Below are 24101 nucleotides of genomic sequence, written 5' to 3'. Positions count from 1 at the left end.
GTTCCAATCCCACCTCTGCCACCTGCTAGATCTTCAAGCAGGTGACCTGACTCTGCTCCATTTCCCCATTTTTACAGTGGGGCTATTTAACACCTACACATCAAAGTCCTTAAAGGTGTGCCTGGTGCCCAATAAATTCGTTCTCATTATTCCTCAAGTAGACCCTGGACTTTCCAGGTCTGAATCCAAGTTCCCTTCTATGGTCAAGCCTCAGGCTCCTTTGGGCTCTTTCTGAAGCCTCTTTCCGGTCTGGCTTGTTCTTCCCTCCCAGATGTGAAATACAGCTGCTAGAACCTTTTCATCTTCAGCTTTTCACAAGTGAAGTCTCTCCTCTTGCTGGCTTGGCCCTTGCTGCAGGCCCTGACCTGACCCCGGAGCCTTGGGTCCTGGGGAGGGGGCTGCAAGCGAGGGCAGGCTGGCATGTAGAGGGCCCATTCCCTGGGGTTCCTGGGGTGGGAGGGGCTTCTGTCCAGGCCCGACATGCTCTGGATTTTCTCTCTGCTCTCACTGCAGATGTGTGTTCTGGGCATTTTTTTCCAAGCTGAATCTCACTTTGCTATTTATTTCCTGCCCAGTTCCCCCACCCCCGCCCCAGCTTCTCCCTCCCTGCGAGAAATTCTGAACCTTCCTCACCACCAGGGTTCTTTCTCCTTTCCAGACAGCGGTCTGGAGTCTAGCGGGTGCCAGGAATCTCTGTGTCCCATGCAGCCCCCTTCTGCCTTGCTTGCGTGGGGAAGAGGAAGGTATGGCGATGACACACAGAGACTCCTCCCCAGGTGGTGAGTTGCCAAGCCTGTCGCTCTAACCTCTGCCCAGTGTGGGTGCCCCTGTACCAGCCCTAGCCTCATACTCCCCTTAGGTCAGTCAGAGCCTGCTCAGGCCCCACTTCCCACCCAGTGGAAGCATTGCCCTCTACCCCTAGTCAGGGGAGGAGGGAGAACCCCTGGGGGGGTGCTTACCTTGTGAGTGTCAGAATCCCCTGAGCTTACGTGACTAACCTCCCGCCTGGGGGTGGAGAGAGCCTGACTCAGTGGCTCTGAGAAGCCGTCCAGGAATCTCTTTCTCACCATCTCCTGGGAGTTCTAAAGCTCACTCCTGGCTGTGAACCTCATGGCACAGCCCAGAAGTCCACTGATCATCCAGGACAGGGATGGATGGGGAGGGTGGGGAGAGGAGAAGGAAGAGGAGGAGGGGTTTGCCCATGGATTGTGGGGGAGGGGTGTTAGGCCATAGCCAAGGATAAAGCGGTCAGTGGAGGCCTTACACAAGGTTTGGTAGCACTGTAAACCCAGAGATGACCAAATGGCACCAGCCCCTGCCCCCAGGGGGCTCCCAGCCTAGCAAGGGAGATTCATATAGACTTGTGGAGGTGGATGGAACCTTCGAAGCAAGTCATCTTCAGGAAGCAGCTAGACTTAATAGGTGATGACATTTTTGTCCATCCATTCATGCATGTATTGAACACAGTTGCTGAGAAGCTGGAGATGAATTAATCACGGTACCTGCCCTCAAGTTGCTTCTATTCCAGTAGAGGTACATACAGCATGAGCCCAGCCTAGGGGTATAGGTGGCTGGGAAGGGCAAGGAGTCAGGACAAAGTCTCCCAGAAGTTTGCTTCCTAGTCTTCTGTATTGAGGTGTAAATTATGTACAATAAAATGTACCCGTTTCAAGTGTATAGTTCAGTCACAAGAAGGAGATGTATGTACCCAGGGAGCCGTCGCTCCAAAAGGCTCCCTTATGTCCCTTCTCGGGCAGCCCCACACCACCCCTGGTCCCAGGGAACTACCGATCTTTCTGTCACTATAGATTAGACATTTTCCCTCAAGAGTTTCAGACAGTATGGAGACTTTTGTGTCTGGCTTCTTTCACTCAGTACAATGTGCTCGTGGTTCCTCCATGTTGCCGTGGGTATCTGTACTTCATGCCTTTCTATTACTGCGCAGTTAGAGTGGGTGATGTTCAGCTGAGTTTTGGAGGACGAATTGAAGTTAGCCAGAGACACAAAGGAAGGAAGGGCATTCAGACAGAGGCACCCGCGTGAGAAAAGGCCCGAGGCTGCCGGCCATGGAGTGTGTGAAGCTGCCAGGTGGAGAGGGAGAGCGACAGGCTGTTTCTTCAGTTTTCTCTTCTCCGTGGGCCTTTCTGCTGCTGCCACCACCTTGTCTAGCCAGTGAGGGCTGGGTTTGGTTTTTACAAGTGAGGCCATTTCCTTCTAGCCGGGCTGGTCTCCCCAGATAGGACTGAGGCCAGGGCAGGGCACGAGACGCTCCTGCCAGGCCATCTGGAGCTGGGTGTGTGTTATGGGGCCACAGTTAATCCATGCACACTTGTGTGTGTGGCGGGGGCGGGGGTGCGTGTGGAGTGGGGGCGGGAAGCTCTGAGGCTCCACCGGGTTTGTCTTCCTCTCAGTGATCTGGTAAAACTCCTTTGGATACATCTCGATCTTGTCTAAGGAAAAGAGGCATTCCCTGCCCATCACACCTGAGAAAGGCAGGTATGACGGCTGCTGGCGCCCTCCTGCTCAAGCCTTCAGGGTGCAGGGTCTCAGCAGCCCCTGGTGGAGGTTGTGCTGGGCTCAGCAGCAGCCTGAGGTCCCGTGGAGTTGACACCACTCCTGTCCTGCTCCCACTCAGCCCCGTTGCTGGGCTCCAGCCCTGCCTCTGCACAGATGATCCTGTGAGTGCGGCAGAAAGTGCCAGAACTAATTTTCCAGCATGGCTGGAATGTGTTCCCTGTGGCCTGGAGATGTGGAGGCCAGACGAGGCAGAAAGAGGTGGCCAAGATGGCCTGGGGGGAGCTGCCGTTGGACGCAACAGCTTTGATGGACTCACCCTCAGTTTCTGCTTCTGTCCTGCACCCAAGCTGACCTTCTCCACCTACCACCTGCCCACGTTTCCATCTTTGCTGGCCCAGGTCACCCTTTACCTGCCTGTGTCCCTCTGTCCGCTAACTCATGGTCTGGATATCCCTTGCTTTCTCCAAAGAAAGAAGAGGCATCACTTACCAAAGTGATTTGAATTTCGTCTGTTTGTTTGAGGATTCATTCACTTGGTGCATTGTAGGTTTGGGCTCAGAGGCCTCCAGGGGCTAATGAGATTTGGGGAAACTGAGTCCAAAACAGTGGTTCAGCCCCAGCCTGACTCTCTTAGCTAAACCAACTCTGACTGACTTAACCACTGGAGGGCTTTGGGGTGGGACCCTGGGTCCCACTTGAAGGGAGGGGAGGGATCTGGGCTTGGCAGGAGCTGGAGAGTGTGATGCAGTTGGCTGTCTCGTCTCCCACAGATGACCCACGGGTTGAAGGCGTACGATGGCTTGTCTCTGCCCGAGGATGCAGAAACGGTCACGGTGGGCCGGGCTGGCTGGAGCTATTTAGACCTTTCTGACGACGAGGATTTGCTGGCTGATGAAGCCTCTGGAGGTGGGCAGGGGGTGCCGGTGGCTGGGAGTGGAGGTGGGGAAGGGCAGGGTTGGGATTCTTCTCCCTGGGCCTTAAAGAGGCCCTGGGAAGTTTGCTCAAGGTGGCCCCTCAAGAGATGGGGTAAGAGCTGTGTGTGTCCTGAGCCCTGGTCCCGGTGACCCCAGCATTCGCCACTTACAACTTGTGGGACCCTGGGCTGGAGGCGGTTCCTGTGCTATGGCAGACCCCTCCTGGCACGAGATGGTCAGGACCGCTGCGGAAGGTGGTGGGCAATGCACAGTGGAGGACGATTACCATCCCTACTCTCCATCCTCCTGCTCGCACCTGGAGGCCAGTCTGGCCTGGCCCCTCCCACCCAGCCACCCTTGGTTCACACCCTCTCTGATGGAGGCTTTTAGACCTACCTCTCCAGGCCAGCCCTCCCTAGGCGTGGGGAGGAGGTAACAGTTGTGTTTTTATGACCTTCCCCATTATGTGCCCAGAACAGTGCCTGACACCCAGTAGGTACTCAACAAATGTTTCTTATTGCTGAATAAGTCTCTCTTTTGCTTGCAGATGACCTGGGCAGCGGGGACATAGGTAGTGGGGACTTCCAAATGGGTAAGTTGCTGGGGGCATCGCGTAGGCTCCCATTCTGCCCTTGGGGAAGCCCCAAATCAGGTCCTCCCAGTCACAGAGATGGGGTTGAGGGCCTCCAGGACTCCTTGGGCCTGCATGCGTGTGGTCTTGTACCGGCTGAGTGACACTTGTGTGAACTGGCTAGCCTGGGCCTCTCGAGGGGTGGGGTCACCTCCCTTCTGCTGGCTTCTCAGGGGCATCCAAACACTAGAGGGTGGTGTCCTAGCTGGGCCAGTGCAGACGGGAGGGTGGGCCCCTGAGTGGAGTCATCCTGACTGTGACCTCCCAGCCCCTGGGACTCAAACACCGCCTGAAGCTTTTCCACGTATAGGTCTCTGCAGGGCTATAGGACACCTGGGAGCTGGGTGGGGCCTGGGAGTGGATGTCAGGTGGGCCCTACGCACACAGCTCACACCCCAGAATGACCTGTGCTGATGCGTCCCAGGGAGCTGCCTCTTGCCTGTGGAGGCCCTGGTCCCGTCCACCCTGTCCATTTGGAGATATCTATGGCCCCTCCCATAGGGCTGCCCACTGCAGTAGCTCTGCCCACTCTGAGTCGTCCTCGCCAGTCCATCTCCCCACTCTGAGAAGGAGCTATGAGGGCAGGAGAGCCCGGGGTGGAAGAAGAGTGAGGATGGGGTGTAGCAGCTGGGCAGGGCCTGAGAGCAGGGCAGGGGCCTTTCCTTGTGGATAGAGTCCATCTGTGGGAAGATGTGGGGCGTTAGAACCTTTGAACCCAAGCCCTGGCACCGACTGGCTGCCCTTGGGGCAGGTCCACGCAGCTGGGCTGAATCTCAGTCTGGAAGGCAGCAAGTGTGTCTGATTCCCAGCATGCTCGCTTCAGCCTTGCCCAAGGGCAGTGCCCTCCCTGTGCTGCTAAGCAAGGGGCATCCTGACCGTGATGGGGCCATCCCTCGCTGTGTCCCCTGCCTGGGCCCTGGCCCAACCCCAGAACCTAGAATATAGCCCCTGAGATGGCTCCTCCCCTCTCCTCTCACCTCTACAGGGCTGTGGCCCTGTCCCACCTCCCCACCTGCATTCCGTGGACTCCTCCTTGAGAGCTCCTGCCCACCTCTCCTCACCCAGTTTCTTTCCATCTTCTGACTTGTCTTTCCCACTTTTGTCTGCCCTGCTTTGATGCCTGTCTCCATGTCTCTCCTGCTCCCCTCCTCCCCTCGCTGGGCTGTCTCCTTCATACTCCTTGTGTCTCTCTCGTCTGTGCCTCACCTTCTGTCTCATTCTGTGTCTTTCTTCCTCTGTCTGTTTGGCTCACCATCTCTGCCCCATCTCTCTTTGTTTTTCCCTCCCTTCTGCCTTTGTCTCGCCTTCTCTGTCTCATTCTCCCCCCACTTTCTCTGTATCTCTGTCTCCATCTCTGGGTCTGTCTCCATCTGTCTGTGTCTGTCATTCCCTCCTCTCCGTCCGTCTCATTCTCTCTCCATGTCTCTGTCTCTCCCTTTGGTTTTCTCCACCTCCTTCCATCTCTGTCGCTCCTCTCGTCCCTGTCTGCTCCTCCGCTCTGCAGGCCCCGGGCCGCCCCTGGGCCACCCTCCCATGGCTGGCATGATGGTCTTGGAGCCTGATGAGGAGTCTCCTCTTAGTAAGTGACCTGCCGGCCAGGTGGGGACTCAGTCTCCTTCTCTCCCTCCCCACCCTCTCTCCCAGCTTTCCCTTCTCACTCCTGTTCCTTCCTCTTCTTTTCCTTCCCAGTCAGCACTTTGTCACACTGGAGACCGAGCCTACAGGGTCTGGGGGCCAGGCCAGCCAGTGCCCCATCCCAGCTGGCCCACCTGCTCCCCTCCCCTGCTCAGGACACAGTCAGACCCCATCTGGTCACTCAGTCTGAACACAGTGGGCTAGGCCTGGTGTTTTCCCCACAGAGTACTGGTTGGGCAGGGATGGGTGCAGCAACCCCACAGGGAACAAGGCCCTGGAATCTGGAGGCGAGCACATCTACCTCAGGACTGGCCGATCCTGGGCCTACCCAAGGGACCCAGAGGGACCCAGGGCTGGGGTTCGGGGAGCCTGGGTGTGTGGGAGTTCTGGTGAGCAGGGGGAGCAGATGAGGTAGCCTGTATCCCCCACCCCGCCATGGGTGCAGGACAGCTCTGGGCCTTCTATCCCTCAGGGAGCTCTCTAGCAGGAGGGCCAGGAGGCAGGCCCTGGCTGGCTGGCCGGGGCAGGCACCCAGCAAACACTCCCACCCCCGGGCAGCACCACTGCCTTCCAGCACCCTCAGCTCTGGGGGCTGGTTCCTGAAACAGACAGGCCTCACCTTCTGCTCTAACCCTCAGGCACCGGCTGCAGGGACACAGCTCAGAGTGGGATACGGAGGGGGCTCCCCCTGCCCTGCCCCTGATCTGGGAGAAGGCTGGTAGTGGGGTCAGGCTGGAGGGTCCATGCCCTTCCCAGGCCCGAGTAGAAAGAGGCTTTGTGGAGCCCTGGCCCCTCCCCCGGGATCGGGCACATTCCTGGGCAGAGGCCTGGCCTCCTCGCCCGCGCCGTGCCGCGGGGCTGAGGCCAGGGCCCAGGGTGGGGGGACTCTCAATGGGCCTCTGTGCCCGCTCACAAGGGGCCTCTGTGGCCAAGCTCATGGCCCCCACACTGCAGCCCCCAGGACCCCGCCCACCTGGTACCCAGGAGCCCAGCCCGGCACCGTCCCTGTGGCTCAGAGTAGGCAAGACTGCCCTCACAAGCACCCTCTCTTGGGGTAGGAGTCCACTCCTGTACCTTGCTTGATCCCCATGGGGCTTGCTCAGCCCGAGCCACAGAGGGAAAGCGTCCTGGCTCTGGGAGGGCGTGGACACCTGTGGGCTTGACAGAATGATGAGGGAGGAGGACAGGCCTTATAGTCTGGCCAGCTGATGCCACTGTCTGTTCTGCCACCTATATGCTGGTCATCTGTCACCTCTGCAAGCCCACTTCTGCCTCAGGGACTTTGCAGCTATTATTCCCTCAGCCTGGAATGCTACCCTCCCAGATAACTTCCCTTCCTCCAAGCATCCCTTTTTAGGAGAGGCCTTCCCTGGCCACCCGGCGAAAGCAGCAGCCCACCTCCATATATTCCTCGCTCATGTGTTTCATTTCCTTCCTCCTCTCGCTAAAAAGTGACCTCCATGGGAACAGGAATTATCTTTTGTAGAGTTCACTGCTATCTGCCCTGCCTGTAGAACACTGCCTGTCATACAGTAGGCCCTCAATATAGATTTGCTAAAACAATGAATGCGTCCCTGAGTTGGGAAGAAATAAAAGCAAATCCATTCCTCAGGTTCATTGTAAAGACCAGAGAGTAATTACAGCGAAACTGCAGCCCCTAGTATGCGCCAGACACTGTTGTTAGCATCTTACATTTGTTAACTTACTTAATCCTCACACTAGCCCTCTGGGTGGGCACTATCATTATCCCCATTTTATAGATAAGGAAACTGAGTCTTAGGTTAAGTAACTTGCTCAAGGTCACAGGGCTATAACTGGCAATTTTGCTCCAGAGGCTGAGCTTTGAACCATTTAAAGACTACCTCTCATATGGTAATAGTTTGTATTATATTGCACCTACTGTGTGCCGGGCTCTGTGCTAAGCACTTTGTACATATTTTAAATTCATTTGTAACTCATGTCAATTCAGTATTTATAATGTACATCTTAATTCACACATATGGTGAGAATTAGTGCATAAACAATCTTGTACATAATAGGTGCTCCAGAAATGACTTTGTGTGTGTGTGTATTTGTGGGTGTGTGTGTACACACCAGTCTATGTAAACCCTAGGCATATGGTATGGATTCATTCAGCATCTACTACTATCAGCGCCAGGCTTTTTTCTAAGCACTGTGTGTGTGTATGTGTGTATACACATATATGATTAATTTACAACTCATATTCATAATTTCTATATTCAATGAACATTATGAAATTTAATGTGTATAAACTGTGCGTAGTAGGTGCTTAAGAAACTATAGTTCTATGTGTATGCTCACACCAATCTGATAGGAATTGATTCAGCCATCACTTATTAGGCCCCTACTATGTGCCAGGTGCTATGCAAGCACTGGTGAATGCGATCCATGGTCCCCCCGTCAAGTTTATAGAGGAGAGATTCTCTAGTGTTTGCTCCATGCCAGGTGCTGTGTCTAAGTGCACAGAGAGGTGGTGCACGTAAGCATGATATCGTTTATTCCCTGTGCAACCCAGTGTGATGAATGTCATTAATGTCCCCATTTGACCGAGGAGGAAACAGAAGCTCAGAGAGATGAGGTCACTGCCTAAGGTGTGGCTGACCTCAGAACCCAGGATTTTCATGGTGAGGCTCTATGGTCCATGTGTACCATAGAGGTGTGATGTGGGGTAGAAGGTGCTCTGACAGGAGAAGCAGAGGGGCTGGAGGAGCGCAGAGGAGGGGGTCTCTGACCCAGAGAAGGTTGGGGGAGGAGGGCAGTTCAGGCAATCTTCTTGGAGGAGGTGATGTTTGAGTTGAGCCCTGAGAGATAATGAATAGGAACTGGCCAGGGAAGGGTGGGAACACATATCATGGTCACTCCCCTGGAAGCCCTTTCTTGTCCAGCCTTCCGATGGAGGTCTCCCTTTCTGCACCATCGCTTGGTTTCTGGATCAGGCCATTTTCCAAGTTGGTTGAAGCCCCTCACTCCAGGGTGAGCCTCGGCTTTGACCCTTCAGCAGGCCAGCGAGTACCACTGCTGCATGCGCTAATAGGGGCAGTTCTTGGCATAGCTGCAGGCACACACATGTCAGCCTCAGCAAGAGGCCCCTGGGGACCATCCCCCCATTTCCACCCACTGGCCTGGTTACCTGAGGTCACGAAATGCCAGGCTGGGCCCTTCAGGGTGCTCCCCCCTCTCCTTCCTACAGTTTATTTCCGAGCCCTGGTGAATTTCACTCGCTCCATCGACTACAGCCCTCAGCTGGAGGATGCAAGCTCCGAGGCATTCCGAGAGGTGTCCGAGGCTGTGGTAGACACGGTGAGGTGAAGGGGCTCTGGGGGGCTCACCAGGGGTGACAGGGCAGGGCTGAGGATGACGTGAAGGTCTCTAGAGGCTGATGGTGCTGTGTCCCTCCCCAGCTGGAGTCAGAATACTTGAAGATTCCCGGAGACCAGATTGTCAGTGTGGTGTTCATCAAGTGAGATGGGTTCCCTGGGGGCTGCTGAGGGATGCGGGGTAACCCAGAGGGAGCTGACAAGGCTGGGGGGAAAGCCTGGGTGCCAAGAGGAGACACGGGACACGCCTAATCGGGTGAATCTCTACTGGTGGAAATTTAGGAATTGATGGGGGGACAATTGGGACCTTAACTTGCCCTGCTTGGGGGATAGGCTGTCCAGGAGCAGGGCAGGGGTCAAAAGATCAGGCCTCAGCAGCAGGCCGGCAGGGGCCAAGGGAGGCGCTGAGACCTCAGCCAGCTTCCTCACCCTGCTCCCCTGTCCCCTGCCCGTCCCTAGGGAGCTGGACGGCTGGGTCTTTGTGGAGCTGGATGTGGGCTCCGAGGGGAATGCGGATGAGGCTCAGATTCAGGAGGTGCTGTACACCGTCATCTCCAGCGGCTCCATTGCCTCCTACGTCACCTCTCCCCAAGGATTCCAGTTTCGACGCCTGGGCACAGGTGAGCCCATCCTGGAGCCTGGGGTCACCTCCTCCAGTTTCTTGGACTCGTGTGGGCCCCCTTCGAGTGTCCCCACCATGGGCTTTGTTTGCTTGGGCTTGCACACCACTAGGGACAGGGAGCTCACCACCTTAGGAGTCTGACCCATCAATTGATGCCATCTTGGCTTGGGGTGAGCATAATCTGTTTCTTCTAACCATTAGGCCCAATTTCTGCTCTCTGTCGACCTCTATACAGTGACAATAAGTTAATAATTCCTTTCTTCATGTAGTACTTTCAGGTGTTTACTAATTACCAACAATTATTTACTGAGCTCTGAGTATATGCTACGCACTCTGTAAGGCCCTTATATACAGCCTCCCATTTAGTCCTCCCAAGAATTCCTGCAAAGTAGATATTGTTCCTCCTGTTTTAGAGATGAGGGTAAGGAGGCCCAGACAGGAAAAATAGCTTGTTCAAATCCACACGCTCAAATCATGGAAAAGCCAGAGTTTACACCTGTGTCTATGCCAGTCTTTCCAGAATCTGTGATGAGATGAGAAATAGATGAGAAACTAAGGCTCAGAGACAACAGGAAATTGGCCCAAAGTCACACAGCTGTTAGATTCAAAGGCCTGGCCTCCTTGCTATCGGTTGGCTCAGGGTTCTTTTCGCTTCACCTTCTGTCTCCCTGAGTCTTTTCTTCTGTAGGCCAAACAGTCCCAGTTCATTCCTCACATGTTACGGGTCTCAGCCCTGTCTCCATCTCAGTCCCCTCTCCTGGGAAGGTTCCAGCATGTTACCATTTCTGACTCAGTGAAACCCGGAACTGAACAACTCCACCCCTACCATGGTGTAACCCAGTCAGAAAAAAAATAGTGAAACCGTTACCTCCTTCATTCTGCACTTACAACCTGGAGATCAAGTTCATTCTCTTAGCATTCCCAGGCCCAGGTCTGAAGATGGCTGGGGGTCCAGCCCACTTTTCAGTCCATCTTCCTGGCTAGGGATGGTAGGATGGGCCTGGCTCAGCCCTGCAGCCCACAGCCCGCAGCTCCCAGGTCCCAGGTGGCATGGCTGCTGATCACACCTTCCTTTCCAGCACAGACACCCCCGCCCCCCTTGGCCGCTGTGGCGGTCGCAGTGACACCAGGTGAGAGTGTAAGCCCGACCCAGGCCCAGCTGGGTAACTGAAGTTAATGGATGGAGGGGAAGGAAGGATGAGGGCAAGATGGCTGAGCATAGCTCACCAGCCACCCCTTCTCCCCTTCCTCTTTGTCCTTGCTGGACCAGGTTGTGGCTTGCTTGTGTGTGATGTAGTGGTTGCATGTGTGTGGCATGTTAACTGTGTGGGGTCTGTGTTAGGGCTGGGTGAGGCTACTGCCACATATCCATGTCCCGTGTGTGCTATGGATGTGTCCACCACGTGTTCCTTGCCCTCGCTGAGTCTGCCAGAGATCACATGGCCTGATGCAGGGCACCAGCCCACTGCCAGCCCTACAGTGCCTGCGCCATCCATACGACCTTCCACCTGTCTCTCTGACTCCCTCCAACCCCACAGTGCCCCACGTCCCGAGAGTCTGCACCGAGAACGAGTTTGCTTGCCACAGCCACAATGAATGTGTGGCCCTGGAGTATCGCTGCGACCGGAGGCCTGACTGCAGGGACATGTCTGATGAGCTTGATTGTGGTGAGAGGCTATCTGGGGGCACAGTGGCCTGTAGACGCCAGGGGAAGGTCAGGCTGTGCCTGGGCCTCCAAGTCAGCCCGGGCTATGATGTTTTGGTGCAGGCAGAGGGGTCTGAGGGAGGTGGGCAGGGACACGGAAGGGTGATAACAGGGCCAGGGGCATTAGCTGTGGCAGGGAGGGCCTGGGAATTGTTGGGGGAAGGGGGGAGGAGCCACCCTTTCGTGACAATGTCAAGTGGGCTCTGTCCACAGAGGAGCCAGTCCCAGAGTTCAGCTCCATCCCACCCCTTCTGGCAGAGACATCAACTATACTTCCCCATCTAGAGGCAATCCTACCAGTCACCCCTGCTCCCCAGCCTCTGTTCCCCGAGACACCCAGGCCCTTGCCCTGTGGGCCCCATGAGGCCACGTGCCGCAGCGGGCAGTGCATCCCCCAAGCCTATGTCTGCGATGGGCAGGAGGACTGCAAGGACGGCAGTGATGAGCTGGACTGTGGTGAGGATGGCGGCGGGGGGGCGGGGGGGCGCAGGGGGCGGGGAAATGCAGGGGGCGGGGAAGCTGGGTGCAGGAGGGTCTCTGGCTGAACCCTGCCTGGTCCACCCAGAACCCGCTCCACCCTGTGAGCCCAACGAGTTCGCCTGTGGCAACGGTCACTGTGTCCTCAAGCTGTGGCGCTGTGATGGCGACCCTGACTGTGAGGATCGCACCGATGAAGCCGACTGCCGTGAGTGTCCCCAGGCTGCACCGGGGGCTCTTGCCCCGCCCAGGCCTCGCTCTCCCTGCCCTGTCCTGTCCCATCTGGGGCAGGTTTGTTTGCTTTCCTGGCTGAGTGAGGCAGACCCTGGGGACAAACTTTAAAGTGTTTCTCTCTCTGACCCCAACGAGGGCCTTTTGCTCTGAGCTGGCCTTTGGAGCAAGCAGCACGGCCAGACCGCCCGTGATTCGTGTCTCTGTATTTCTTTTCTTTATTTTTGTTACCATGAATCTTGTCTTTGGTATTTGTCCTCGTGTGTGGGTCAGATAAGTGGTTAAGAGGGCTTGATACACCAGAGGGCCTTGATATGGGGTCCTTGATGTGTGTGTGTGTGTGTGTGTGTGTGTGTGTGTGTGTGTGTGTGTCAAAGCCTTCCCCGTATGGGCTGAGAGGATTTTCACCTAGAGCTGATTCTTAGTTATTTGTCCCTCCATCATCCCAGCTCTTATCCATCTATCCATTCAACCATTCGTTGTCCACCTGTCCTTCCATCCATCTGTCCGACATTCTTCTTTCCTCCCATCCATCTATCCACCCACCCATTTATCCAAGTCTCCATCCATCTGTTGTCTCTCTATCTGCACAGCTCTTCATCCACGCATCTCTTCAACATCCTTCCTCCCATCCATCTCTCTATCCATTTATCATCCATCCATCATCTTTCTTTTCTGCTCCCTGTCCATCCATCCATCTATCCATTATAGCCAACGTCTTTCCTCCCTCCTGTCCATCTGCCAACCTTTCATCTAGCCATTGCCCTCCTTTCCATCTGACATCCATCACTCTAGCCAATGTTATAGGCATTATGGCTGTTCAGTGGGTGAGGTTGGAGTCAGAGACCACATTGGATAGCATCTCGTGTGGCCTGTCCTTTGAAGTGAGATTGAGGATAATCTTCAACCCATTTCTCTGTGGTCGTGAGTCACATGTCTAAGTGCACGATGACATGTGTGCTGTCCGCTGGTCCAGCTTCTTTTTGCCTCCCCTCACCTGCCCTGCTCCAAAGTAAACACGGCAGCGAGGCCGCATCACACCTCAGCCTGGCAGTGTTATGGTGACCTTCCTGTGGCGCTAAGCTCGCCGGACAGCATGGCCTCCGAGGAGAGAGAAAGTCATTGAGGGCTGTCGTTGAAAAGCCCTTCTCAGAGGCCTTTGCTGGGAAACAGTCAGAGGCATGCCTTGTTGATAGCACTCAGGACAGAGAACGTGCAAGCTGGCTGGCTTTGGGGGCTTGTAGAGTAGTAAGACAGAGGCCCCTGAGGAAGTGTCAGTAGACAGCTACCTCCTGGCCTCCTCTCAGTTCCTTCTCTGTGGAAGCGTGGCCTCCACTCCTGTACCACTCTACCCTCTCCTTTCCTGTCTGTGTGTCTGTCCCAAGCTCAGTCTCCCTGAGGAAGAATGTCAGTCACATCTAGTAGAAACACCTAGCTGGGGCCCAGGCCTGGCGCCAGGCCAACTCTAGGCCTCTGGCCAGTCCACAGCTGGTGCCTCAGGTCAGGTGCCTCCCCTGGGCCAGTGAGAGGGGGAGAGAACAGCAAAGTCTGGGCTGTGGCAGGCCCCCTGCAAGGCCTTTCCAGTAGAGAACTACCCTGGGTAGTACCCAGAGTCCTGAGATACCAGCCACTTTGGCTATGCCTTTGACAGGGGCCTTGGTTTCTGAGGGTGGCCAAATATGGGAGGAACTGAGTGACTGTGACCTGCTAGGTGTAACTCTGTTTGGGGGAATGCAGGTGGAGTGAGTGAATGTATGGGGGGTGGGGTGGGGGAGGGGAGGTCAGGGTAATGTGACGAGCTGCTTGATGGAAGACTGGTGACTGGCATTGTGGGCAGCGTTGTGGCAGCAGCGTCTGGGTCTGGTCAGGGCAACTGTGCGTCATGTAGGCGAGATGAGAGAGCAAGATCCTGGGAACAGCTGGGGAAGGTGGACAGGATGGGCTGTGGGCATAGGTCAGAAGTGGAGGTGGTCCTTCCTAAGGGCAGTGCCTGCTGCCCACACCACCTGGCTCTGTCCCCTAGCTGCCAAGCGCCCCGAGGACGTGTGCGGGCCCACGCAGTTCCGCTGTGTCTCCACGAACAAGTGCATCTCGGCCAGCTTCCACTGTGATGAGGAGAACGACTGTCTTGACCACAGTGACGAGTTTGGCTGCAGTGAGCAGGGAGCTGGGGGGCAAGCTGGGGGCCCTGGGCTGGGTTCCAGGTACCCCTGTCCACAGTCTCAGCCTTGACTCTCTCCTGCATGACTCCTCTGAGCCGTTCCCCCTACTCCTCCTCCCTTTGCCCCTCACTCCCCTCAATCCTACTCCCGTCTCCCAGTGCCCCCCCAGGTGGTGACCCCTCCCCAGGAGTCAATCCAGGCTTCCCGGGGCCAGACAGTGACCTTCACCTGTGTGGCCATCGGCGTCCCCACCCCCATCATCAACTGGCGGCTCAACTGGGGCCACATTCCCTCTCATCCCAGGTGCAGCTCTGGGCCTGGGTGGAGGCTGGGACTGTAGGGAGGCTGAGCCAGTGGCCCAGGCCTAACCCCGCCTCTGTTTCGGGGCCCGCCAGGGTGACAGTGACCAGCGAGGGAGGCCGTAGCACACTGACCATCCGAGACGTGAAGGAGGCAGACCAGGGTGCCTATACCTGTGAGGCCATAAACGCCCGAGGCATGGTGTTCGGCATTCCGGACGGTGTCCTGGAGCTTGTTCCTCAGCGAGGTACCACCAACAGGCCGGTGGGCACCAGGCACGGGGCTGGGGCCAGGGCTGCCTGCTGGGGGGCCGGCAGCAGCCCACTTCTGTGCCGCCCAGCAGGACCCTGCCCCGATGGGCACTTCTACCTGGAGCACAGCGCCTCCTGCCTGCCCTGCTTCTGCTTTGGCGTCACCAACATGTGCCAGAGCAGCCGCCGCTTCCGAGACCAGATCCGGCTACGCTTCGACCAGCCCGGTGACTTCAAGGGTGCGTTGGCGAGTGGGCGGGCGCTGTGGTGGGCACCAGGTTCCAGCCAGCTTAGAGAGAAGGTAGACATGGGAGAGCAGCCTGTGCTGGACACGTGGGGCCAGGTGCGGGAGGGACACAGGGTTGCTGACGAAATGCTAAGCCCTGTGAGAAGAGCGTTTCTGGGGGGAAAACAAACATTTCTTAGGAAAAGTCAGATCCAAACTTGATGTTTGCCCGCTTCAGGTTATGAAGAAAATGGGCTCTGGAGCCAGATTTCTGGTTCTGATCCTGACTCTGATCCTTACTGCTTGTGTGCCCTTGGTCAAGTGCCTAACTTGGGTCTCAGTTTTCTCATCTATAAAATGGGGAGAAAATACCTGCCAGGTTGTTGTAAGGACTTAATGGGTTAATATATGTTAGCCTCTGAATAGTGCTCGGCCCATGGTAAGTGCCCAGTAGGTATTTCCTAATGTCGTCCTCGTTATCCTCATCCTGACAGACTGAGAGGTGCCATTGTCCCCAGGCTTTGGCATCTTCTTAGCCTGAGGCTGACCTCCAGCTTCACCAATTCCTGACTGTGTGACTTTGGGCAAGTCTCTTGGCTTCTCTGGGCCTATAGTCCCAAACATAAAAGCAGGCATCTGGACTCAGTTCTCTCTGGCTCTGAGAAACAAAATGGCATGGGCCCCAACATCAGACCCTCCAGGGTTCAAGTCCCAGCCTGTCATTTACCAACTGATGGCAGGCAGCCCCTCATCTCATTTCCTTCATTATAGAGGATTAAATGCAAGTGGAGGGTTGGCACCTGACACAGTAAGCACTCAACACACGTTGCCTATTGTGTCCCTTCGTTGGCTGAGGAACCTCAAAGTGACTCATAAAATGTAATTACCCCCCAAAGTTGTCCCCCAGTATATTTAAAATAGTAATGGCCATGGCCACCACACTCAATTGGCACTGGGGCTTGACTCCCACAGTCTATAGTCCTGGCAAGGGCAAGGTTGGGGCTGTTTTTACTATTTTCCTATGAGGACCCCAAGCCTCTGACAGGTTGTGGGGCTTCCCTGGGGTCACACAGATCTTTAAAGGCAGAAGTGGCACTCAGGCCTGTCTATTGGAATCAGGATAATCAGAGCTGGCGGGGATTCCAGGACAAGTAGGTGGTCTGTACATGGATAAAGAGAGGGCAAAAAACATCCCTGGAAGGGAGGGAGGAAGGCAGCGGTGAGGCCTGTTAGCCTGGTCTTGGGGGCTGTGTGTGGTCATTCTGCACATGAGGGGCTGGACTCCTCCATGGTTGCAGGGGCATATTTAAGATTAAGGAGAAAAGCTATTGGCAGACAGATGTAGGCGCAGGGTAAGGAAGAACATTCTAAGAGTCAAAACTGTCCAGATTTGGGAGGGACTGCCTTTGGAAGTCACGAGCGCCCCATCCCTGAGAGCTGTCCAGTGTGATGGTCACTAGCCACGTGTGACTATTTCAATTTTAAAAAACGAATTCAGTGCCTCAGCCACTCTAGCCACATTTCAACTGCTCAGTAGCCACCTGTGGTTAGTGGCTACCATATTGGGTAGGACATTTAGGATATAGCACATTTCCATCATCACAGAAACGTCTCTTGGATGGTTGGTGCTGCCCTAGAGATCTGGGAGGATGCTATAGAGAGAATTCCTCTGTGTGTGTGTGTGTGTGTGTGTGTGTGTGTGTGTGTAGGAGAGGGTTAGACTAGATGACCCGTCACAGTAACAGCAACAATTACACCTGATAATTTTTTTTTGAGCACTTCGTTTTTGCCACACTGTTTTAAGCATTTTATATCAGTTTGCTCATTTTACCTTCCTAATGACCCTGTGAAGTAAGCCACTATTACCCCATTTTACATATAAGGAAACTGAGGTCTTTGCCCAGACGCACATATCTGGAGGGTGGTGGTACCAGGACTTGGATGCCTGTCCTTGAGCCCTCTTTTGTTCTCTACTGCCCCCTGAGGACTGTTCCAACCCTCTTGGCAAGCAAAAGATCTCTTGGCAAGCAAAAGGCTCTGAGAAAGCCTGCTACAAAGAATCCCCTTGACCTTTCTTTGACCCTGTGGTTCCCAAATGGTTCCCAACCATCATTCCACAGCATTGGCTTTCCTCAGAGCATTTTTGAGAAATGCTGCTCCAAAATTTCAGGAGGAAAAGAATTGCTTTTTTTTTGGGGGGGGTGGGGGGGAGAGAGACAAAAGTTCTCTCTACATCAGATTTCTCCCAGAACTTTCCATCTTTCTGAGTTTTCATCCATCAAGGTGAGTGTCTTGGGCAGACATGTGCTATGGTCCTCACCCTCCCTTTTGCCACCCATAGGCGTCAACGTGACAATGCCTTCGCAGCCTGGCATGCCACCCCTCTCCTCCACCCAGCTGCAGATCGACCCCGCTGTGGAAGAGTTCCAGCTGGTCGACCTGTCCCGTCGCTTCCTGGTCCACGACTCTTTCTGGGCTCTGCCTGAGCAGTTCCTAGGCAACAAGGTGAGGGGCCAGGCGGCCACCCTGGATAGGGAAAGGGCCGAGCCCCTTCCCACATGCTCAGAACCTCCTTGCGCTCTGCTCCCTCTGAAGGTGGTGGGCAGCAGGGTGGCCTCAGCCGTGGGGAAAGGTATGGTCGTGCCCCAGCGCGGCCCCCTGTGGGCAGCGGCTCATTCATCCTGTCCGCCCCTCCTGAGTTGGGAGGAATGCTGACTCAGCCTTCAGAAAGCCCTCCGACACCACTCCCACACGTGGGCTGGGCTCAGGGCCCCTCTTCTGGCCTCCCTGGGCACCTTCTGCACAGCAGTATTATACGCCCCAACCACATCAGACTGAGCACCCCAAAGGCAGACCTTAGGTCCCACCCGTCTCTGTTCCCCTGTGCCCAGCTCCATGCCAGGCACACAATGAGTGAGGGAGGAGGGGGACACGCAGTGGGCATCAAGCACACCCATAGTTGCCCTGCCCTGATCTGCCCTGTTGTGGACAGGTGGACTCCTACGGTGGCTCACTGCGGTACAAGGTGCGCTACGAGGTGGCGCGTGGCACGCTGGAGCCTTTGCAGCGGCCAGATGTGGTGCTTGTGGGTGCCGGATATCGCCTACTCTCCCGAGGCCACACGCCCACGCAGCCTGGTGCTCTGAACCAGCGCCAGGTCCAGTTCTCTGAGGTGGGTAGTGCCTAAGCCCTCAGGGGTGGGGCTGGAGGGGGTACAGTCAGGGCAGGTGCTAATGCATGACCCCCCCCCACACACACACCCCTTTGTCTGCGCTCAGGAGCACTGGGTCCATGAGTCTGGCCAGCCCGTGCAGCGGGCGGAGATGATGCAGGTGCTGCAAAGCCTGGAGGCTGTGCTCATTCAGACAGTGTACAACGCCAAGATGGCCAGCGTGGGGCTGAGCGACATCGCCATGGATACCACTGTCACCTACGCCACGAGCCACGGCCGCGCCCACAGCGTAGAGGAATGCAGGTGCCTGACTCAGCAGGGACCCTGGCAAGGATGGGGGGGAAGCAGCAGAGCCTCATAGTTCCTGAGGCCACTGTCTTGGTCCTGTCCCCATAGATGCCCTATTGGCTATTCTGGCTTGTCCTGTGAGAGCTGTGATGCCCGTTTCACTCGAGTGCCCGGCGGGCCCTACCTGGGTACCTGCTCTGGCTGCAACTGCAATGGTCATGCCAACTCTTGTGACCCTGTGTATGGCCACTGCCTGGTGAGTAGTGCCAGCTGGCACTTGGACACTGGCTAGGGGCCGGGGGTAAGGACAGGGTGGGAGGCCCAGGCAGAGGCTGCCTTGCGCTCACAAGCTTAGCACAGCCTCCAGAATGGGCTGCCTTGGCTGCCAGACAAGCTATCATGACCTCTGGGTGCATTAACAGAGATATAACGTCCAGACAAGGGAAGTGAAAGTCCTATTCTCTTCCACCCTGGAAAATACCGTGTAAAGTGTGGCCCTTAGCAGGGCAGCCCTAAGAGGAAGGAGCCTACGTTAATTCTTAGAAATAGTGGAGAGAGCTAGGATTGTGGACCTATCAGACAAGAAGGCTGTAGCAGGGAAAAACTATTATCTCCTGACTCTCTGAAGAGCTGTCAGGGATAGAAGGAATGGACTCCAGAGGGCAGGCCTGGTCAGTGGGTGCAGATCAGAAGAAGAAGGCAGGTTTAGGTCAGTATAAAGCAGGCGTTTGGAACCTTCTGTGGGATGGGCTGCCATGCGAGGTGATGAGCTCCTCATCAGGATGCAGCTGGATACTCCCCAGTCTGCAAAGCTGTGGAGTCATTGCAGCATGATGGGGGAGACGGAGCCACACAGCCTTGGAGACCCATCCTCAAGGAGCCCATCTGGTCCAGCATGGCCCCACAGTGGGGGCGGAGGGCTGCTCTACAGAACCTGAGCCACTTCCTCCCCTTCCCCTTAGAATTGCCAACACAACACCGAGGGGCCACAGTGCAACAAATGCAAGGCCGGCTTCTTTGGGGACGCCACAAAGGCCACGGCCACTGCTTGCCGGCCCTGCCCTTGCCCATACATCGACGCCTCCCGCAGGTAGGACCCAGCTCAGGATGGGGCAGATATGTCTGGGGGAGCGGGCAGTGCAGTAGGCGAGGGGCAGGGAGGTGGGAGACCTGACCTGGCTCATCATTGCAGCCCTGCCCCATGTCCTACCCACTTGATCCCCACAGATTCTCAGATACCTGCTTCCTGGACACGGATGGCCAAGCCACGTGTGACGCATGTGCCCCAGGCTACACAGGGCGCCGCTGTGAGAGGTGAGATAGGCCAGCGGAGGGTGGGGGGAACAGATGGAGGCATGGAAGTGCCACTGACAACCTGCTCTCTCCTCCAGCTGTGCCGCCGGATATGAGGGCAATCCCATCCAGCCAAGTGGGAAGTGCAGGCCCACCAGTGAGTATCGTAGCCACTGTCCCCTGGCACCTCTCTGGGCTGCCCACTGGGCTCCAGACCTAGGGCGCAACACAAATCCTATGATCCTTGGGAGTGACCCCATCCTGTCTGCCCACACCATGTCTGTCCCATTCCCGCCTACCTGCCAACACCCACTTTGTGCCTCCAGACCAGGAGATTGTACGCTGTGACGAGCGAGGCAGCATGGGGACCTCTGGGAAGGCCTGCCGCTGTAAGGTACACATGCCTCCCTTCCCCCACCTCAGGGGCCTTGGCTTCCAGCACACAGTTGGGAGAAGGAGGAAGGAGGCTCCATCCTCTCCATAGCTCCTTGGCCAGAGGGTGGTGGCCTAGCCGGAGATCGCATGGGCTTGGTTGGCTAGTCTTGCCCCTCATGAGGTGGCCTGGCATCAGGAAGGAGCTTTTGTTAGGAGTCAGGTGACCCAGGACCCAGGTGACCTCAGATCCTTTGCTAGTCATTCTTTGGGCGACTGTTGTATCTGTACTGTACCTTTGCCTTTCCCATGCTTTAATTCTCACATGGACTCATGGACACAGTGAGGTAGGTATTAGCATCACCGATTTACAGGGGAGGAAATGAGGCTCAGAGGAGGGAAATGATTTGCATTAAGAGTGTCAATGGAAACATGAACTGGACAGATCTTGGAGTCAAGCATCCCTGACCTTAAATCCCAGAGTGGATTAGCAAGGCAAGGGACCGTGTGTAAATCATTTTCCGTCCTCAGTTTCCTCATGTGAAGCATGGAGATATCACATACCTCTTAAGATACTTGGAGGACGTAAATCAGATTATGGTTGAGCAGAAACTAGCAGCGCATGAAACACTCCTTAAACAGTAGCAGCAATTATTTTAACCAGGTTGCTCTATTTCAAATCTAAGTTTATTTGTGAGCCCCCTAGCAACCAAAGGGAAAAGGGAAAAATGATTGGTTGCATAAGCTCCCAATAGCTGGGACTTATTATTCACATGGTGGCCACCCTTCATACATGTGCTTTCTCCATGGCTCCCCCTGGCCTTGGGTCCCCATCTAGAGTGTGGGCAGATTAGGCCGGAAGCTCCAGACAGCCCCTCCCGTGGGCCATCCTGCAGCTCCCATCTCTGTGTCTGCAGAACAACGTGGTGGGGCGCCTATGCAATGAGTGTGTCGCCGGCTCTTTCCACCTGAGTACCCACAACCCCGATGGCTGCCTCAAGTGCTTCTGCATGGGTGTCAGTCGTCAGTGCACCAGCTCTTCTTGGAGCCGAGCCCAGGTACCTATGCGAGGCAGCTGGGCGGGCAGACTGGCAGGACTGCCAAGCCCACGGCCGGGTGGCCCAAGCACCAATCCCAGGTCACAGCCCCATCCTGGACTCTTCTCCTCTCAGGTGCAAGGGGCCTCCGAAGAGCCCGCTCAGTTCAGTCTGATCAATGCCGCGGGCACCCACTCCACCAACATGGGCATCTCGTCCCCCGTGCCCGGGGAGCTGGTCTTTTCCTCCTTCCACAGCCTCCTATCTGGACCCTACTTCTGGAACCTCCCTGAGTGCTTCCGGGGGGACAAGGTGGGTAGGGGCTGGGAAGAGAAAGGGAATTCCAGGCAGCGGGAACAGCAAAGGCTCGGAGTCAGCAGTGTCGTGGTGCTTTGGAGAAGAGGTGGGAGAGGTGGCTGGAGCAGTGGGAAGACCCGACTGGGGGGCCCCAGGTGAGCGCTGTCCACCCTGTGTCCCAGGTGACCTCCTATGGAGGAGAGCTACGCTTCACAGTGACCCAGACGCCCCAGCCTGGCTCCCTGCCCCTGCACGGGCAGCCACTGGTGGCACTGCAGGGCAATGGCATCGTCTTAGAACATCATCCCTCCCGGGACCCAACCCCTGGCCAACCCAGCACCTATACCGTGCCCTTCCGGGAGGTAAGGAACACTGTCACTGTCCCTGGAGCCTTCAGCGGCGGGGGTGAGCCCCCTGCTCCTCCCACTCGGGGGTGTCAATATCCCAAGACATCAGGGGATGTAGCTCATGTGTCCTTTCCTTGGCAGCAAGCATGGCAGCGGCCTGACAGGCAGCCGGCCACGCGGGAGCACCTGCTGATGGCACTGGCGGGCATCGACGCCCTCCTGATCCAGGCATCCTACAGCGAGCGGCCAGCTGAGAGCAGGTGTCTGGGTCGGGGGCAGGAGGCCAGACGGGGGCTTGAGCAGGCAGCGCCCGTCGAAGCGGTGTGATGCAATGCAAGCAGACTGCCAGCTCTGTCCCTCACAGGCTGTGTGGCCGTTTTGTGCCTCCTTTTCCCTGTCTGTAAAATAGAGATTATAACAGTACTTGCCTCACAGGGCTTGTCTCAGGTCGGGTTCCCTAGAAGCAAAGGCTGAGATGGGGAGTGGGGTGCACGTGATTAACAAGGGGCATGTGGAAGGGAGGGACGGTGAAAGGGCGGGGCGCAGGAAGGAGAAGTGACCAGGCAAGGAAGTGGTTTCAGGTAACGCCTCAGCCTCATCCCTGTGGAGCTCTGGAGTCACCTTCTTTTGAGGCAAAGAGGCTTTTGTACCCTGGGTCAGTCTGTCATGGGTCACCCCAGGGGAGAAGACTGGTGTGATCTTTCCAGGCGAGGAAGGCGCACATTCTCTGGAGAAAGTTGTGGGGATAAGCCATTCGCCACAGCCCTCACAGCCACTGGGGGATGGTCGCCCAGAAGCATCACAACAGGGTTGTTGGGAGGATGAAGGAGATAATCGCCTATAGGACTCCAGGGATGCCCGGCATAGAGCAAGTGCTCATCCATAGCGTCTTGTCACGCCCAGGATCTCTGGCATCAGCATGGATGTGGCTGTGCCAGAGGACACCGGCCAGGACCCTGCGCTGGAAGTAGAACAGTGTACCTGCCCACCTGGGTACCGTGGCCCATCCTGCCAGGTGAGCCCTGGGCCCCACACACCTATCCAGTCAGCTCCCTCCATGGTGCTCCTGGGCTGCCCCTCCTTTAGCCCTCCTCACCTTCCCAGGCCCACCCCAGCCCTGCCACCCCATGGTCCCTGCCCAGAAGCCAGCCGGGCCAAGGAACCCCTTCCCACTGTCATCTTCCTGTCCCCAGGACTGTGACACAGGCTACACACGCATGCCCAGCGGCCTCTACCTGGGCACCTGCGAACGCTGCAGCTGCCATGGACACACGGAAGTCTGTGAGCCTGAAACAGGTGCCTGCCAGGTGAGTCGCACTCTCCATCCTTCCTACCCCAGGGATCTGTGGCTTCCAGGGGCCCGACCTCAACCCATGCTCTGCCTCTCCAGGGTTGCCAGCACCACACTGAGGGCCCACGGTGTGAGCAGTGCCAGCCGGGATACTACGGGGATGCCCAGCAGGGGACACCGCAGGACTGCCAGCCATGCCCATGCTATGGAGCCCCTGCTGCTGGCCAGTGCGTCCAGTCCCTCCCTGCACCTGCCCTTTCCTGAAATGTCCACTGCCTTCTCCCAGACTCCCTTCCTCCCAGGCCCTTCTGAGAGGCAGTGGTTAAATCCTGGCCTTACCACTTCTTCAATGTGTCAATTTTGTATATGATACATTTCCCTCTCTGGGCCTCAACTTCCTCATCTGTGAAATGGGGGTAATAATATACTCCACCTTGGCCTTAGCACAGAGCCTGGCACAAGACTGGCCCTCAGAACACATTAGTTTACCTGTCCAATGTTCCTCTCCCTTCCCCACTGATCTTGAAGGAAGAGCTGCTGACCTTCTAACTGGAAATTTGTTCTCACACTCTCAGGGCCACCCATACTTGCTTTTTGGACACAGACAGCCACCCTACCTGTGATGCATGCTCCCCAGGCCACAGTGGGCGTCACTGTGAGAGGTAAGGTGGGCGGTGGACAGGTTGTGGAGTGTGCAGGTGTGGCTGCCCCTGGAGTCAGGCTGGGCCCAGCCTTCCTGACCAGCAGGGCCAAAAGCCTCCCACTCACCTCACACAGGCCCCCAGCAGACAACCTGAGAGCCTAAACCTTGAGCCTGGCATTTGAGATCCTTAGAGATCTGGGCCTGCAGTTCACCTCCAACCCCCAGCACCCCCTGCCCCAGCCAAGCCAGTCTTCCCAGAAAACCCCTCATTCTTGTGAAGCTCGTAGGTTCAAGGCCTGATCATTCTAACTCACTGGCTCTGTGGCCTAGGAAACATCCCTGCTCTTCTCCC

General features: G+C 56.3%; 1 protein-coding gene across 17 annotated transcripts in view; it reads left to right on the top strand.

Moving 5' to 3' along the window:
• Positions 1-24101, top strand: part of HSPG2 (heparan sulfate proteoglycan 2) — a 97369-nt gene that overhangs the window by 29675 nt on the left and 43593 nt on the right. For 6 of the 17 annotated variants that reach the window (XM_088790446.1, XM_088790441.1, XM_088790445.1 and 3 more), the window contains exons 2-29: positions 3288-3423; positions 3979-4023; positions 8909-9018; positions 9120-9178; positions 9495-9655; positions 11196-11324; positions 11576-11818; positions 11928-12047; positions 14094-14225; positions 14391-14535; positions 14628-14779; positions 14876-15022; positions 17351-17514; positions 18002-18181; positions 18288-18484; positions 18578-18725; positions 19432-19559; positions 19697-19783; positions 19861-19919; positions 20089-20156; positions 21052-21192; positions 21307-21483; positions 21651-21830; positions 21957-22075; positions 22719-22830; positions 23009-23122; positions 23206-23333; positions 23682-23768. In XM_088790446.1, the coding sequence (XP_088646572.1) occupies positions 3288-3423; positions 3979-4023; positions 8909-9018; positions 9120-9178; positions 9495-9655; positions 11196-11324; positions 11576-11818; positions 11928-12047; positions 14094-14225; positions 14391-14535; positions 14628-14779; positions 14876-15022; positions 17351-17514; positions 18002-18181; positions 18288-18484; positions 18578-18725; positions 19432-19559; positions 19697-19783; positions 19861-19919; positions 20089-20156; positions 21052-21192; positions 21307-21483; positions 21651-21830; positions 21957-22075; positions 22719-22830; positions 23009-23122; positions 23206-23333; positions 23682-23768 (3668 nt within the window). Of the gene's footprint in view, positions 1-3287; positions 3424-3978; positions 4024-5566; positions 5642-8908; positions 9019-9119; positions 9179-9494; positions 9656-10736; positions 10788-11195; positions 11325-11575; positions 11819-11927; positions 12048-14093; positions 14226-14390; positions 14536-14627; positions 14780-14872; positions 15023-17350; positions 17515-18001; positions 18182-18287; positions 18485-18577; positions 18726-19431; positions 19560-19696; positions 19784-19860; positions 19920-20088; positions 20157-21051; positions 21193-21306; positions 21484-21650; positions 21831-21956; positions 22076-22718; positions 22831-23008; positions 23123-23205; positions 23334-23681; positions 23769-24101 lie in introns of those variants that run through there. The other 11 variants (XM_088790438.1, XM_088790431.1, XM_088790432.1 and 8 more) reach the window with 6 other exon arrangements.

This window comes from Rhinolophus sinicus, chromosome 14, assembly GCF_057876585.1.
Source record: "Rhinolophus sinicus isolate RSI-liver-muscle chromosome 14, RSI-T2T, whole genome shotgun sequence".
NCBI classification, from domain to species: domain Eukaryota; kingdom Metazoa; phylum Chordata; class Mammalia; order Chiroptera; family Rhinolophidae; genus Rhinolophus; species Rhinolophus sinicus.
The sequence above is the reverse complement of the archived record's forward strand: the minus strand, read 5'-3'. Positions and strand labels throughout refer to the sequence as shown.